Here is a 17,611-nt window from a genome sequence, read left to right on the forward strand (position 1 = left end):
GGCCTTCCTGCATCCTGGCCCAGAGGTTGGTTAGCTGAACCAGCTGCCCTGTGGGAAAAGGATCGGGCTGCTCTTTTCATCAGCTGAGATCTGCCTTGCCTTCTCAGGAAAAAAACAACAACGATCCGTTCATAAGTTTCCTGCAAAGTAAAGCGCTATGTAGGGAATAGCATCTTAGTTGCACGGCTGTCTTGGCAAGAAATGGGTACGGTCCATCAAGTCTATAAAAGTTGAGATCCACTCTGCAAACCCACAAGGACCATATTCTAATAAATGCTGTAATGACGCTGCGGTGTGGATTTTTTTTTTTTTTTTGTATACCCTGCTCCCTTCTAAACCTCGTACTCAGAAGTAAGTTTAGCAATATATGTAGCTACATAGCCCTAGATGTCTTCACGCAGGGGCACAAATGATTACTAATAAAATACTAACAAAGGTCTTATTAACAAGGGGGGGGAAGGCGTCAAGTTATGATCAGGATTCAAATTCTGATTCATTATGTGGTGTTAGGTGCTTTTGACTTAAGCACTGTAGAAAAAAATTATAAGAGTCAAAAATGGCACATCGCTTTTCCAACAGAAAATAAACCGGAGGCAGATAGTTATGGTGCCAATCTGACAGCTTAACTCTTTATGGCAGAGGGAGAAAATGTTAGAAACAACAAAAGTGGCAAATATTTATCCCTGCTTTAAATGTTTCAAGTTTTGCAATAAAGTACCCCCCTCCTCCAAGTTAGGACTATCATGTCAATACTCCCCCCCCAAACCCCAAATCCATGAATTCTGGATGTCACTGGACATTAAAAACCTTTTTTTTTTGCTACCACTTAGTGGCCATCTAGATTTTTCTAACAAAAATAAGGCAATCCTATTTTAAGGAGCCTTGCAACAGAGAAGATAATGATGTAACTTTTAATACATGTAGTTTTTCCAGATAAATAATCAAAAATTATTTTTTGAGATGCCAACTCTGTTCACATTAACCTTGAAGTATTGAATTTCTCTGTCATCTTTCTTTTGTTGATATAGCTTGTCTTCCTGACCTACCATCTTTGCCTGCACTCAGTATCTCCAAAAAAACCATTGTTTCAAGTGAGTTGGTATGGCTGGTTTACAATAAAACATTACAGTCATTGGTCTAATTTCACATGTGTGCTGGCAGGGACTTTTATTTATTTATTTATAAAAGGAACATTTAAAAAAAAACTACACAAAGAAAAAAGATAAATGATGGTCATATGGTGAAAAGAAAAAAAATGAGTTTAGAATGTGACTAAAGGGTTTACCTAAGTAACAGGAAAAAGTTTACTATTGATAATATAAATCCTTAAATTTAACATTAAATATAGACCATGTAGAAACATATGCTTCCTCTTCCTATTGTTAGAGCACACTTTTCAAAGTAAAGCATCCTTTTCTTAACACCAGGAGATACATTTCCATCTGTATAAAATTATCCTCTTTGCTACGTCTCCAGTTTGAAAGAGCCAAAACTCTTTAAGAGATGACAAATTTTAGAACTTACCAGTAATTTACTGGTTGTTTTTGCTCCTGCACCCCAAAATTACTGGTGTTGCAAACCATAATGCTTGGTTAGCAATGTTGCAATTATATATATTGCCAAGCAAATGTAGATAAGTCATAGTCAACCTACAATGTCTTTAAAGCAATCATGTTGTATCAAAATATTGATCCCTTGTGTAGAAATATTTTAGTTAAACATCTCCACTGAATTTTCAAATTGGGATTATTCCATAATGTTAACTTCTCATGTGATTTGGAATTAAAACCTCATGCTTAGCTATTAATAGTAAACTTTGTGAAGATCACTGTTCAATAGGTTTTCTCCTTTTCATAGTAATGTCATCTCTCTAGTGCAGTAGGAATGATGCTGAGATTGAACATAAAGGTTTTATAGCAATAGCAATAGACTTATATACCGCTTCATAGGCCTTTCAGGCCTCTCTAAGCGGTTTACAGAGAGTCAGCATATTGCCCCCAACAATCTGGGTCCTCATTTTACCCACCTCGGAAGGATGGAAGGCTGAGTCAACCCTGAGCCGGTGAGATTTGAACCGCTGAACTGCTGATCTAGCAGTAGCCTGCAGTGCTGCATTTAACCACTGCGCCACCTTGGCTCTTATAACAATCCCAGTATTGCAATTTGGGAATTGGTTTTTAAAAGACCCTAAATTATGAGAATTACCATTAGATTAAGGCAGTATTTCTAATAAAAGGTTGACAAAAGTGACAAGTTATTCAATCTTTATTCATTAAAAAATGTACACGTGATACTTCTCTAAAATCCCACATAGTACATGTGTTCATGCAGACAGATAAGAGGAACATATTTAATATATGACATTATAAAGAATATGCAGCTATTTTTCAAGTACTTTTTCACCAGTGTCACATTTATGTTGAAAATAACCAGGTTTCTTACAGACTAATATACCACTGGAAATCGCCACTTGCCACTCGCTTGCATCAATAATTGTGTTGATAGTGCTTTTAATTTCTAGCATGTGATGTCCTTGATAAGCTTACCTTAGTTGCCCACAAGATAAAATTGTCCACAATGATATTTTTCTCACATTCAATTCTGTGTTTCCTTTTCCCACAGAAGCTGTTTTAATGTTTAACTGTTTTAATCTATTGTTGACTACTTTATCCTGAAGAGTTAGAGCCCTTCACCACTATAGCAACTCATTCAATTGTTGAGATGAGGTATACATCTCATAAGCAACAGTTAATAGCATTGAAATATTTATATCATTATTACCACAAAGGTAATATTTACTGTAATATGGTATTATACATCTGTAGGTAAATTAATTTTATTTGTTAAATTGAAATTAAATTTATTTGCAATCTATCGAGGCAAATATTCTAGAGCTACTCTAGGTGGCTTACAATAATAAAAAAGAAGAAAAATGAAAAGATAGGTAAAATATCTTTCTTTACATCTCTTTTAGCAGTTACAATCTGTTCCTTAAATCAGAAACAACACCAAATGACCATATGAGAAAGAGGGGGGGGGAGGGAGGGAGGGAGAGAGAGAGAGAGAGAGAGATGCTGCTAAGATTATTTGTTTCTGCTGGTTTCATTCAGATAAAGTTTTCTCTTACAGCTTTACTCTCATGCTGGAATGTGTCAGGTGCACCAAATTTGATCATAAATGGTTGAAAAATGATTCTAAAGATCAAACTGAACAGGTTTGGCCAACAGTATCCTAAACATGGTTCCAATATTATTGTCTTGACAGACAATGAAGGATGCAGTCCTATAAACATTTATTGGGAATGTATGTCCCATTGAAAACCGTATGATATATTTCTGAAGAGATATGTACAAGATTATGTGGTAAGGAAATCACAACTTCATTGAAAAACAAATAAGTAGAAGATTAATCAACTTGGATAGCCCAAGGTATATAGGTCCCAGGCTTGTCTTTTGGAATCTAAAGAAGAAAGGAACATGAAAAATTATTTAATAATGTGATTGTTTAGTATGAAATAAAACATAATTATTATAGTCAACATTCTAGACTGCATATTTTACTTGCTCGATAAGATATAACACGACATACTGGGGCTTTGCTGTGGGCTGCTACAATTACGTGCAATATAATAGGTCAATATAATCCTGTACACAAAGCATTTTCCTCCAGTCTTGAGAGCAATTAAGGAGAAGTGGGGCAAAGAGATAGAACACTCTGTACTGCTGCAATTTGAACCACGTGGGAGTTTTCTACAACAATGCATTCTATTAGTAGGTTGGGAAAAATATTTTGAGGCATAAAAATACCATAGAATGCTATTGTAATAAAATACATTTGTTTTGCTTTATTTTAGCTGCTCTTTTGCAAGTTTAATCTTAAAACATTTCCAAAATATTTGGAAATCTGAAATCTGCTTTTGGTTAGTTTATTGACTTACTCTATATATCTCCATATATTTCCTGAATCTTTTGTAAAACCTTGGATTCAAAGCTTTGCTCTTATCATTTCATGAACACTGAACCCGACTGTCTTGAGCAGATAACAAATAGAAGTTTTGTTTTGCTCCAAACCGAAGGTCAGTGTTTTAAGAAGGCAATTATAAAGTTACAATTGCATAAATACAAATTCATGATGCATGACATTTATGCAACATATTTCAAATGTTCAGATTACTTTGCTATGAAATGAACTTTTTAGATTTAATGGGCAAGAAAATAGCATGATACTTTTTTTTACTGAATTGCATAACAACACACCAAAATTAAACTTCACAGAAACTCTCATAATATTTGAGCTGGTCCTGGACAAACTCATAATACTAAATTTCAGAGTGCCTAATTCATCTGAATGCTAGAAAGCAAAGATAGCAAAAAAACCACATTTTAGATTAGTGATATCAGTGAATTGGTGGTTCGTTCAATCTTTATTACGGTCATGACGGACCAGCACTACAAACAAAGCATTTTTAAAAATAGTAAAAATAAATAAATAAAAGGCAGAGAGAGTAATATAATGGAGTTGGTGGTGGGTTACCCATGGGCAATTAAAGTTCACCTAATTTTACATACATCATAGCAAAATTAGGTCACATTCAAAGAAACTATTTTGTACTGATTTAAAACAGTGATTGCATATTTTGAAAGATTATTTTATTAGGCAAGGTGTTATAAATTGAGTCTGTGAGTTCTTATAGAAGATGCAGTACAGTAAGATATGAGCTATAGTTTCAATGGCCCTTGTCCACAGGGGCACAGTCTCAGCTCATGTAATATGTTTCTTTTGCCTCAGTCGTCCAAAACTGCTGAGAAGTGTGTTGCAGCGTGATTTTTGGGATGGGTATTTGATATAAATATCCTGTTGCTTTAAGAGGGGGAGTTTGATTATTCAAATAAACATTCTTGAGAAGAGCAGCCTGATCTTGCTGGATTTCCAGATCTTTTAATATGTGGTTTGTGCAATAAGTGCACATTCATGCCCCATCATTTAAAAAAATTGGTGGTTCAAAAGTGGGGGAATTTTTACAGCTTATGCAGTAAAATCACAATAAACTAATATAGCAGAGTTTTAATCACATCAGGCAGCGGTATGATTAAATGCCTTAGTGATTTTGGAAACACAAGGAGAACCAGTCAGAAAAGATTGTTTAGTCCAGGCAGATGGTGAATGTGAAAAAGGGATTCAAAGTAATTCCTCCTTAATTTCACTAGGTATCAGTTGACTGGGAGAATTCCTCTGGCAAGCTTTCAAGCTTCTGTTACATTATGCTATGCGCAATCAAGATTGTTCCGGTAATCCAAGTGGTTCTTTCCTAAATTTGCCAGCTCACAGGGCTTGATGGGGGTGGGAAGATGCAAGAAGACACCCTCCTCCCCCCCCCATCTCTCTTTCTCAGCTTAACTTTTTCTCACTTAACTGAACAGTACTGAGCATTTCAGGCGATAGTTTTATACTCTTTCATTTACAATCTTTGCCTTGCTGGTTGAAGTAGAAATGAAGGTTAGAGCAAAGGATAGAGGAAATGACAGGGCAGAGTCTTACCATCTCTGTAAAATGATCAGCACAGGCCATGCGGATCCTCTCTACATTCAGTGGACTCTCCAGTGGGAACATAGAGTTTAATCCTCTTTCCTTCCGTGCAGCACCTACTGCGTCTCTTATAGCAAAATAGACGGAGGATCCGAGGAATAATCCAGATTCCCCCAGTCCCTGGAGAAAAATAAAAATAACCAAAGGGGAGGGGAGAGGAATTATTGGTGCAACATTCTCGTACAATTAGTGTTTTAAGGCAATATCGTACAATAATTCCACACATCTGAAGTCAGAACCAGTCATTCTTATTCTGATAGCAGCATCCTAAAACTTCGGAATATTTTCAGTGCATAAAAGACGAAGTTCCTTGTGAACCGGAAATACAGAAAATGTATTACAGTTTGTAGAAATTCTATCCATTTCTAGACATTACACACTGCAGATACTGAAACTCAAATACTATGGCCATCAAATGAAAAGAGATGACTCATTGGAAAAGACTCTGATGCTGGGAAAGATTGAAGGCAAATGGAGGAGGAAATGGCAGAGGATAAGATGGTTTTAGATAGTGTCATCAATGCAGTAGGCGTGAGTTTGGGCACACTCCGGGAGACAGCGGAGGATTGAACCTGACCTGCTACAATCCATGGGTTCATGGAAAGTCGGACAAGACTTAGTGACCGAACAACCTCAAATGTACTTAAAGGGTTCTTACAAATCCAGCTTTCACAGAAAACAACATGGAAGTATTTATGGAGATCTTGCATTTTTAATTTGCATGTTAAGCATGGTAGTAAGTATTAAGCAACATCCTCTTTCTTGGTCATCAATAAACGTTTTACCTGTAAATTGCTTTATAAAATAAAGCTTCTTTTCTTTTCAGGAAAATATTTATGTTTACTATGTGATGCATAGTTTACACATGATTTTGATTCCTTAAGTCTATTTTACTACTTTTATAAAAAAAATATAAGATTTACTGCATATAGTGAGACTACTGAACCATCCAAATTTAATGTGCTTTCAGTTGAAGCCAAGCTACCTTCAAAAGTCTATCAAAAATTTGCAGGTCTTCAGGAAAGCTGTTAAAACCTGGCTGTTCTAGGGCTGTTCTAGGCAGGCCTAGGGCTGTTGACCTCATTGTTGAGGTCCAGCCCCGATTAGAACAAATGCATGTGTTATGATTTCAAATTGTCTTTTTCTTATTTTCTTTTTCTTCTTTCTTCTTTTGTAAGCCGCCCGGAGTCCTTCGGGATTGGGCGGCATATAAATTTTAATAACAAAATAAATAAAATAAATAAATAAAAATTGCCTCAGCTATTAGACCGAAATACTACACATTTCACTTTCATAGTGGCTAACAATTTCCTGTTTGTCTAATAATCTTGCTTTCTAAATTAATATATAGATCTTACTGTCCATATGTAGGGTTAGTCTAAAAGTGTTCTGCCCAGATCATTTCGACATGGAAAAAGTCCCTGATTATTATTTTTTTGAGTATCTGATGTTGATGTTTTGTTTTTAACGTTAATTTAATTGAAGGGTTGTTCCTTGTGCTCTTAATTTTATTGTATTTTATGTCAATGCTTGGAGTCCTGTGCTTGGGCAAATCTAAATTGTTACAATAAAATAAAATAATCATCATGGCTCCTGGAAAAGTAAGTCATAAACCTGGAGCACTCTGCAAGCTGTTTTTTATCCTTTAGAAGAGGAAAACAAAGCTTAACAAAACGGAGGCTGCATCCTTCCTCCTACTCACCTCCATCTTTTGGACATGATCAGGGTCAAACCAAGTTCATATCTTTGCCTAATCCTATCAGACTCAAATTGACCCTCTCTGGCCCAAGACAAAAACCCCCTTGTAATCCCATCTTAACCAAAGAATATAAGTCTTCTCACCAGCTCATAGTACAAGCCAAGAGCAATCCTGGGAAGTAGTAACAACATAGTAATAATCCACAAAGTTCCATCCTCAATCAGCCTGAAGACTCAACCTTCTATTTCTTTTAACAGTGGAACATCCCTGCCTTTGCTGCCTTCTTTGCCTAACAATAGGTGCACTAACAAACTCCTGCTTACCTTCCACAAACTGGCCTCCAAATCCGATCTATAGAATTTCCTGCTTTATAGCCCTTAACTTCAGTTGAAATATTTGCTTTCCCCATACTTTGGGAACATTCTGAGATGACTGGATCTCTGCCATTCTCACCCTATTCACCCACAGCCACCTATGTGCAGCCTTTGTGGACTTCTGAGGAGACGGAAGATCTTCAGATCCTGCCACCTTCCTCTCCTTCTTTATACACCACCAGGAATGACGTGTCCAATGTTGGTGAGCTTGAAAGGAGAGCCAGCTTCCAAAAAGTGATGTTTGCAAATGGAGGGACCACGCCGAGGGGGAAGAAGAAGAAGACGCCTCTTCCAGGCGTTAAGGCAAAGATGGTCAGCTGGCAGATGGATTTTCATTTTTTTTTTATGACCAGTTTGCTCGTGCACCTATGATGCTTCTGCGCATGCACAGAAGCATCCAGGGGGGTGGGTGGAGCCTCCTGCCACCGCCACTACTGGTTCACCCGATCTGGGCCAAACCGGAAGCAACCCACTTTTGTTTGAGATCCCCTCTTTCTTGTAAATCAGGCACCCAGCAATCATTAAATAAATAGTTGGCATTTTCTTCTTGGGGTTGTGTTCCTCGCTTCACTGAGCCGAGGTGGCGCAGTGGTTAGAGTGCAGTACTGCAGGCCACTTCAGCTGACTGTTAGCTGCAGTTCGGCGGTTCAAATCTCACCAGCTCAAGGTTGACTCAGCCTTCCATCCTTCCGAGGTGGGTGAAATGAGGACCCATATTGTTGGGGGCAATATGCTGACTCTGTAAACCGCTTAGAGAGGGCTGAAAGCCCTATGAAGTGGTATATAAGTCTAACTGCTATTGCTATTACTGCTATAATCCCAGGACAATCTATATTATTTGCTTACCCTGGAGGAATAGATAGCAATTGGATTTGTTGAGTTTGGCAGCAAGAAGATTCTAATCTCTTCTGGAATATCACAAAGACCCGGTATCTTATATGTGTCAGGACCCAATGTATACTGCTGTCCTTCTGGAGAGAATTTTATTTCTTCTGTTGTATACAATCCAAGTCCCTGAACAAAGCCTCCTTCAACCTGAGAAAAATAAAATACACATTTTCTGTTTTTTATATATTTCTTCTAAGAAAATAACAACTTCTTAAGTTTGCCGTACACTAAGTATATTTCCTTGGAAGTTTGTTTCCCTGAATGTGAATAGGCTAGTGCTGTAGAAACAATCTTTTTTTTACTTTTGCAGAGCAGTAATTCTAACAAGTTTCTTAAACTTGGAGATATCTATTGGACACTTCTGTTGACTTATGAGAATCCACTAAAATGAAGGATAGGATAGATGATATCCTGACATGATAAATCACACGTCACATTATATGCTGGCTTTCAATTCTTGTTTAATTATTCCATCCTATCCCAGGATGCTTTGGACTTAAGGAACTTTCCACAAAATGTAGAAAATGCATATTGGCTTTCTATTAACTGCCATCCACTCTTAATTTATATTCACATAGGAGGTTTCTTATTGTTTATAATTTTCTTTTAAAGATTTATTTGCCAGTTAGGATTTTTTCTGTTGCCCCATCATATGTACCTCCGAGACCGCCTACTGCCACATACCTCCCAGCGGCCAGTAAGATCCCACAGATTGGGCCTCCTTCAGATGCCGTCAGCCAGACAGTGTCGGCTGGCGGGCCCCCCGGAGGAGAGCCTTCTCTGTGGCTGCTCCAACCCTTTGGAACGAGCTACCCCCAGAAATCCGGACCTTACCCACCCTCATGGCCTTCAGGAAAGCTGTTAAAACCTGGCTGTTCCGGCAGGCCTGGGGCTGTTGACCTCATTGTTGAGGTCCAGTCCCCATTAGAATGAATGCAACTGGTTTTGTGATTTTAAACTGTCTTTTTTTTTCTTCCTGTTTTTTTTCCTTCTCTTTTTTCCTTCTTCTTTTTTTGTAAGCCGCCCGGAGTCCTTCGGGATTGGGTGGCATATAAATTTTAATAATAATTAAATAAACAAATATTTCAACTTCACCACATAAGCAATATTTATCTAGAATTAAAGGAACAACAGCAAGAAGTGGCTCTTTGGTCCCCAGCCCTTCTGCACAATGACTTCTCCATTCCAACAAGTCCATTCCCACCATTACTGAAGGAAGACATATTAATTAATTTATTAAATGTATTCACAGCCCATCTCATAGAGAAATGACTTACAGGATACATTAATAGTAGTCTATGTCCTAAAGGATAAAGAGAACCTCTTTCTCAAACATCTATTCTGAGAAGTCCACGGGTGCTTGAGATTTTGAACACAATCTTTTTCGGCTGCAGCTGTCAATGAATTAGCTACTACACTTTGTTCTTCCAAGCACTGCTGCTGTTTTATGTTTATCAGAAATTCCTTTTTGCAAATATTTCATTGCTATAATCTTAGGCCTTTTGCCCTAATTACATCCCTCTTTCCTTCCATTTAGGGTTTTTTTTTTGTTCCTGAAACAAATCACATATATTGTAGTTTGATTGGAAAGAGAAAGTTTAAAAAAAAGATGCAAAAATTTAAAAAAATGTCTTACAGTAACACATGCTTGTTACTAATTGTGACACCAGGAGCAATCTGGAAATAAAAATGCCAAGATGGACTAAAAATTAATGCAGATTTGCATTATTTCTCTACAACCGTGGTGCTTAGAAGCTTCTTAATATTAAAATGTGAAACAATACAAAAATAAAATAAAATAAATCAATAGTGTAGATTACCAAATCTATAAGAATGCAATACGATCAATAAGAAAAAAACTGAACTCTGCATCGTGAATATACAAAAACATCACACTCTTGTTTAATTATTCCAGCCTATCCCAGGATTGATAAGAAAATTATACGGTAACATTTAATGTATCTTTTTACTTACCACATTTTCTATGTATTTACTACTACAATTCTCATTGTCTTGAGATTTAACTGGGCAAAATGTTATATCATAGGGCAAAAAGCTACTTTGGACTAAATAGAAGATTGTGTCCAAAATCCAAAATCCATGACTCCTAAGGGAATGAAATTTGGGCTACTAGCAGCTGCTGCACTGCAGGGCTGCTGCAGTCACATGATCTTTATTTTCAATATTGTGTGACAGTTCCCCAGCCAGTCTCAAAATCTCTTGCTTCTTCTTCCACGTAACAGCAGCCACTTCAGAGGTGGTATTCAGCCGGTTCTCTCTGGTTCGGGTGAGCTGGTAGCAGCAGTTGCGAGAGGCTCCGCCCATCTGTAATGCGTGAGCACTGCACATGCGTATGTGTCAGGGGTGGGTTTCTTGCCCCGTTCCAACCGGTTCGGTTGGAACAAGGCCGGCGGCATCCTTGCGCACGTGTGTGGCGTCCTCGCGCACGTGTGCGGCGTGCGTGTGCACGCGCGTGGTGCACGCATGCATACTAGCATCTGTGCGATGCTCCAGCTGCTCCTGGAGGATCGCGCAGACGCTGTATGCGTCCTGCGCATGCGTGGAAGCGCAGAATTCATCAAAACCGGATAAGGAGCGGGCGCGGGCGCGCGGGGGCGCAGGGTTGGGGCCTTCGCCGTTCCCGGAAGTTACTTACTTCCGGGTTCGGCGACCAACCGGTTTGCAGGGACCGCCGCGAACCGGTTGAAACCCAGCCCTGGTATGTGTGCTCACATTTGCAAACTGGTAGGGAAGGTAAGTAATCCCACCGCTGAGCTACTTACTTGCCTGTTAGAAGGGAGAAAGAAGGGACGGACGGACAGAAGGAAGGAAGGAAGGAAGGAAGGAAGGAAGGAAGGAAGGAAGGAAGGAAGGAAGGAAGGATCTGAACAATAACATGCAACTGGGATTCATTTCCTTGATCTTTCAGGAAAGGTTGTTTGCTTGTAGTTACAATAAATAGCTTCTCGGACTTTTGGCTAAGATCAAGTGTAGAGTGTTTGTGTGTGTGTGTGTGTGTGAGTGTGTGAGTGTGTGTGTGTGTGTGTGTAGTTACAATAAGGTGGGAATTTAAAGTACGTACCTGCCCTATGTCAATGCCTGGATTGATGCTGAAACTACCATCTATGACAATGTCAGTTCGGAGATTCTGTTGCAAAGAGAAATTATCATCAAAACATTGTATAGCAGTGCAGGAAAAAAATGAAAAACTACAGACATTCAAGCATATGATATTATAAGGACAAATATATTATTACCATAAAATTTTGGGAAGTTTTTCCAGCGGGCATGATAACATTTGGGGGCTTGAGCTGGAAGGCACTGCACCTTTGAACTTGTCCTTCTGGAGCCTCTAAGTATGGCTATATGTCTGCTACGTTATGAAGAGAAAAAGGCTAAGGGAGGGAGGATCCTAAGCACGATATTTTTCTGCATTTGATAGCTCTAATAGGATCTGTTCTGTCCAAAAAACCCATCACCAACCACTTGGGAGTTCATGAGAACTCTGGACCTAAGCCAGAGGCTGATTTCCTCTACAGCCTGCACATGGAGGAAAACATCCCTCAGCCTCTTAAGGTGGTTTTTTTCCTCTCTGAACAAAGGTGGCAAACCTCTTCCTCGTTGTCAGATGAGAAATCACATTTGGTGGTTTCGCGATGCACTGTGACAGCTTGACGCATATTTTTCGGGCTGCCATGCTTCTGGCGAGAGACAGTAGACTTGGTTGACGATTCTGTTGCTCTGGCCTCATCCAATGCCATCTGTAGTGTGAGGTTCATCTTGGCCAGCCGCCGCCACTGTAGGTTGATGTCCTTCACTCCGCAGATGATTCAACTGAGCAGCAACTTGTCCAAATCTCTAAACTCGCAGTACCCTGAGGCCTTATGAATAGTAGCAATGTACTGGTTGATGGTCTCCCCTTCTTTTTGGCTTCGCGAATTGAATTCGTGCTGCTGCAAGAATTTGGAACTGTTTTAAAACATAGTGCATCTTGAGCCTGCTCTGTAGCATGGACCAGGTGACCATCTGTATCGGGGTTGGCATGGACAGTGCGTTTACGGTATTGAAAACCTCAGGCCCACAGCAACTCAGGAAGAGTCCGATAGGCCAAGAAGGTCATTGGCCTCCGTGAAGCACTCGAACCTCATCATGTAGAAGTCCCAGTGCTTTGTGGCTGGATCGTAGGGAGCATGCATTGTCATTGTGACAGGCCGAGGCAACTTTGAATTTGCTGCTCAAAATGTTGATCACTCCGACTGGGATTTTGCTCATCGCGTTGTCAGCTCTTTTTGCCTAGTTGTCTTCTGACTTCTGGAAGATGTAGATGATTTGAACTCTTTTCAGTCAGGATTCAAGCCTGATTATGATGCTAAAACGGTATTGATTCTGCTTGTTGATGATCTCTTGGAGGCTCAGTATGGGAAAATGGGTTCCACCACAAAACCACGGACGACAAAATTGCGGTCGACGAAAGCGCGTATGTGACATCATCACAGTGCGACGAAAAAGATCGAAAAATGTAAAAATAAAGTGAAAACCTTACCCTAACCCCCCCAAACCTAACCCTAAACCTAACCCTAAACCTAACCCTTAACCTAACCCTAAACCTAACCCTAAACCTAACCCTTAACCTAACGAAAAACGTAACGCTAACCCTTAACCTAACGCTAAACGTAATGCTAACGCTCTAAACCTAACCCTAACCCTTAACCTAACCCTAACCCTAACCCTTAACCTAACCCTTACCTTTATGTGAATCGGCTTGCTGTAATTTAATTTTTATTTCAATTTTTCGATCTTTTTCATCGCGTTGTGATGACGTCACATACGCGATTTCGTCGACCGCGCTTTTGTGGAACGCGGTTTTGACGGGTCATGGGGAAAATGCATCCATTCTGATCAGCCTTGACCTCTCAGTTGGGTTTTGGTCACTGATCATGGTGTCCTTCTATGCTGGTTTAGGGTATTGGAATGGAAGTTATCATAGTATAGTGGTTTTAGTCATGTCCTTAGAGCCGCTTCCAGTTGGTGTTAGCAGGGTGGGAAAAGTCAAGCCTGAAGTTCTGCTTTGTGAGGTGCCTCAGGGCTCTGCATTCTCCCCATCCCAACTTAATATCTACATGAAACTGCTATCATCTGCTGGCACAGGATGCCATATCATCAATATGCTAATAATACCCTATTCCTTTCCTGATGCCTAGAAACTGTAAAGGTCTGGGTGAGGGTTCAGTTTTAAGCTGCCCACGCATTGTCAGTTACTGAGATTTTCCATCTTTAACCCTGTCAAAGGTACAGTTCAGAGGTGGGTTCCTACCAGTTCGCACCTATTCGGTAGAACCGGTTCGTCAAATCTACCAAACCGGTTAGAAGAGGTTCCACCAGTGGACCCGGAAAGCAGGCCACACCTACAGAAGAGGTTCCAAAATTTTTTGAAACCCACCACTGGTCCTTGGATATGATTATTTTACACTATCATGCTCATATTTATAAAACTCAGTGCCTCTGTGAAAGGTAAGGATGACTACTGCGTTTGTGGTGCAATCAGAACATTGCGTGTGTTGAAGTTGTTTTAACGCAAACCAAAGATGCCTTTTAAAAAACAAGTTTACATCATATTCTTATGCATGCCAGTGCTGTGTGTGAGGTAATTTAAGGTGGTTCTGACAAGTGTCGTCGGCATCTTCATATCCGGTCACATGGGCGGCAAGCCACTCCCATCCGGTCACATGGGCAGCAAAGGAGGCCACACCCACAGAGTAGGTTCGAACTATTTTTGAAACCCACCACTGGTACAATTCCCCAGTCAGTATGTAATTTTGGATTCCTACTGGATTTACAGTAGGAGCAGGTAGGAGCTGTAATGGGTGTGTGTGTGTGCTTTGCACAGTTTCGTTCCTCAATTGCACCCAGATCTGGACTGGAAGGTCTTACTCGCGGTGACTTATACCTTAATTTCTGTTCGGATTATTATCACTTGCTGTACATGGGGCTGCACTTAAACAGGACTGGGAAGCTGAGCTGCTCCAGGAAGCAGCAGTGTGGGCAGTCTTTCGCATTTCTTGTTAAATACTTGTATGACACTTCTGCTCCACAAGCTGTACTGGATTCCAGTAGGGCTTTTTGGTGTGATGAAAGATGCTTATTATCACCTATCAAGCTCTACATGACATGAGGGCAGCCTACTTGTGGGGCTGCCTTTCTCCCACTGCTCTGCCCAGATTTAGTACAAGGTGAACGATGATGTGGTTGGGATCATTATTTTATTCTTGAATGCTGGAGATTTTGTGATTAGTGTTTCAATTCTTGTATACCAACTGGAGCGATAATGGGTGTACCTAGATACACCCATGTTACACCTATCCTCCGTGAGCTGCACTGGCTTCCCATAGGTCTCCGGACCCGCTTCAAGGTGCTAGTCGTTACTTTTAAAGCCCTACATGGTATTGGACCTGGCTACCTGAGAGACCGCCTCCTGCCATTCACCTCCCAACGACCAATAAGATCACACAGGTTGGGCCTCCTCCGGGTGCCGTCGACCGGACAATGCCGGCTGGCGGCTCCCTGAGGGAGGGCCTTCTCTGTAGCTGCACCGGCCTTGTGGAATGAGCTACCCATAGAGATCCGGACCCTCACCACTCTCCCAGCCTTCCGTAAAGCGACTAAGACCTGGCTGTTCCGGCAGGCCTGGGGCTGTTGATTAATTTCCAGCCCCACCTGATGGAATGGATGTTGTATTAATTTTTAATATTGTATTTTTAAAAATATTTTAAATGTTTTTACTTTGTTGTGAGCCGCCCAGGGAGTGGGCGGCATACAAATCTTATTAAAGTTACGGTAAATTAAAGTTAAAGACACTGTTGTGAGATGAATGACCATATCAATACTTAAATGTTTGTATCTTTGAAATACTTGCTGATAAATGTTACGATCTCTCTATGTTAATCCTTCAAAATGTTTGGTGGTTGAGCATTGCTTCAGGAAAAAAATTGCTGATCACCCAAACCTAAAAGGCAGAAGGGCTACCCCATAGGCCAGTGGTTCCCAAAGTTGGCAACTTTAAGACTTGTGGACTTCAACTCCCAGAATTCTCCAGCCAGCAGAGCTCTGGGAGTTGAAGTCCACAAGTCTTAAAGTTGCCAACTTTGGGAACCACTGCCATAGGCTATCCCATGGTTGAGCAGAAGAGTGGAAATTATGGTCCACTTTCGGACTGGACTTACCTTATGGTCACCAGTGAGGCAGTCAATCTCAACTTCAGAACACGCTGCAGCAAAAACGTAATATGCAAATGCGTGGCCTTCTCCTTTCTCCCAGTCCATATTGACAACATATCCCCTGATGGGAAAGGGGGGAAATGAGAGAGTTTCCTTTATAAATCTTTTCAAACAGACGTACACAAGTCATGTGAAATGATCAAAGTATTAAGATACTTTGAAAGAAATAATAAAAAAAAGGATCTGGGGTGAGATTAAGAAGCTCCCTCTGTTTCAGTGGAAAAAACCAAAATGGAAATTGATTGCTAGATAGAAAAAAAAAACAATGCCAGTGGTCATTTCCTGCTGTATCTAATTAAGGGTTCATAAGAGACCTGGAATTTGCTGTGGTAACTTCTGAACTGCCGGAGTTTGTGACTCAAATAAATAGGACACACAGCTTTTGCCAAACATTAACTCTGTTAGACTGAGCTGCTCCAAAATGATAGCCTCTGCCTTTCCCTTTGAGTCAGTCAGTGACGTGCAGTCAGGGGAGGCAGGGCCTCACCACTGTCATCATGAAAAGAAAAGAAAAGAAAAAAGGAAAAAGGCTGAGGTAGTTGCTGCCAGAGTCACAGTGGATGACTCTGCTTAGTGCTTAACTGTTTTAAAAAGCCTCTAAAAAAGTGTGTTCTACAGGAGGAGGCGGGAGAACCATGTGCCTCATTTAGTCTATCTTTATGATTACTCGAGCAGAGTTAAGCAAGGGTTAAAAGCCGAAAAATTCCTTATGCAAAGGAGGCACATGGTTCTCTCGCTTCCTCCTGTAGAGGGCGCTTTTTTTAGAGGCTTTTTTTAAACAGTTAAGCAGAGTCATCCATTGGAGGCTCTGGCAGCAGCTAATCCAGCCTTACTTCAGCAGCTCTTGCCTTTTTCTTTTTACCTTTTTTACATTTTCATCATGGCAGACAAGGGGGAAGTTGAAATCCTCTGTGAAGGTATGTGGGTCAGAGGGAGGGGGAAGAAATTCAAAATTATTGTAATTTGTAAGTAATTGTAATTTGTATTATTATAAGTAATTTTTTGTTTGTGTGTGTTTGTGTGTGTGTTTTACCCGCCTCTGCTGGCGCGCGGGCTGGCACTTTATTTTTTATTTTTTAAAGCCATGCCGCCGCGCCGGGACTTTAAAGCCATAGAGCCCCGCCGAAGCCCTGGTGCTGGCAGACATAGGGCGGCAGACATAGGGCGGCTTTTGCCTGCTTGCCTCACCGGCCATAAACCTCACCGCACGTCACTGGAGTCAATTAATGACTTTTCCCAATCCCAATTACAAAATATTTTTGGACCTCATCTGTTGGCATATTTAAAACATTCACATTGAGCTAGACAATACCAGAAGGAAATCCTTCCCTTCTGTTTCTCTGTGCTCTCTCCAGAGAATTAAGGTACTATCAACCTTCCCTTATGTCAGGATAAAACGTATACAGGTATTACATTTTTCTGATCTCATTATCACTTCCAATCAGGCTCTCTTGTGCATCAATGGTGCCCAATGGTTCTGTTTCTAATTAAGATGACTATGCACGTGCAGAGTGTGATAAGCAAGTCAATAGCTTGTTTCATCCTTTCATTTTCAGATTTGGATCTGTTCCGTCTGTATTCATGTCAGAAGCACCAGCAAAGCTAACTGAAGAGTGCTGCACATTTGAAATGATTTGCCAGTAACAACATTTGTTGTTGCCAAAAGTAGTGCAATTTTGGGTTGCTCCTTTAATGTCCCTATGGCTCTGTTAAGGATTACTGGGTTAAAATTCTTAAGAGTTCTATTGCTATTGTGCAATTGAGCCTTGTTTGAATGTACTTGGCCATCA

The 17,611-nt window shown here is 40.3% G+C and overlaps 1 protein-coding gene across 1 annotated transcript in view; it reads right to left on the bottom strand.

Moving 5' to 3' along the window:
* Positions 1 to 3,062: 3,062 nt before the first annotated feature.
* Positions 3,063 to 17,611, bottom strand: part of AOX1 (aldehyde oxidase 1) — a 77,473-nt gene continuing 62,924 nt past the window's right edge. The window contains exons 31-35 of the mRNA XM_087709191.1: positions 15,768 to 15,882; positions 11,630 to 11,695; positions 8,506 to 8,694; positions 5,539 to 5,706; positions 3,063 to 3,459 (exon numbers count right to left, since the gene is read on the bottom strand). Of these exons, the coding sequence (XP_087565317.1) occupies positions 3,406 to 3,459; positions 5,539 to 5,706; positions 8,506 to 8,694; positions 11,630 to 11,695; positions 15,768 to 15,882 (592 nt within the window). The 3' untranslated portion in view covers positions 3,063 to 3,405. The remainder of the gene's footprint in view (positions 3,460 to 5,538; positions 5,707 to 8,505; positions 8,695 to 11,629; positions 11,696 to 15,767; positions 15,883 to 17,611) is intronic.

This window comes from Thamnophis sirtalis, unplaced genomic scaffold (genome assembly GCF_051295495.1).
Source record: "Thamnophis sirtalis isolate CommonGarterSnake01/CBP01778 unplaced genomic scaffold, rThaSir2_p1.2 scaffold_1, whole genome shotgun sequence".
NCBI lineage: Eukaryota > Metazoa > Chordata > Lepidosauria > Squamata > Natricidae > Thamnophis > Thamnophis sirtalis.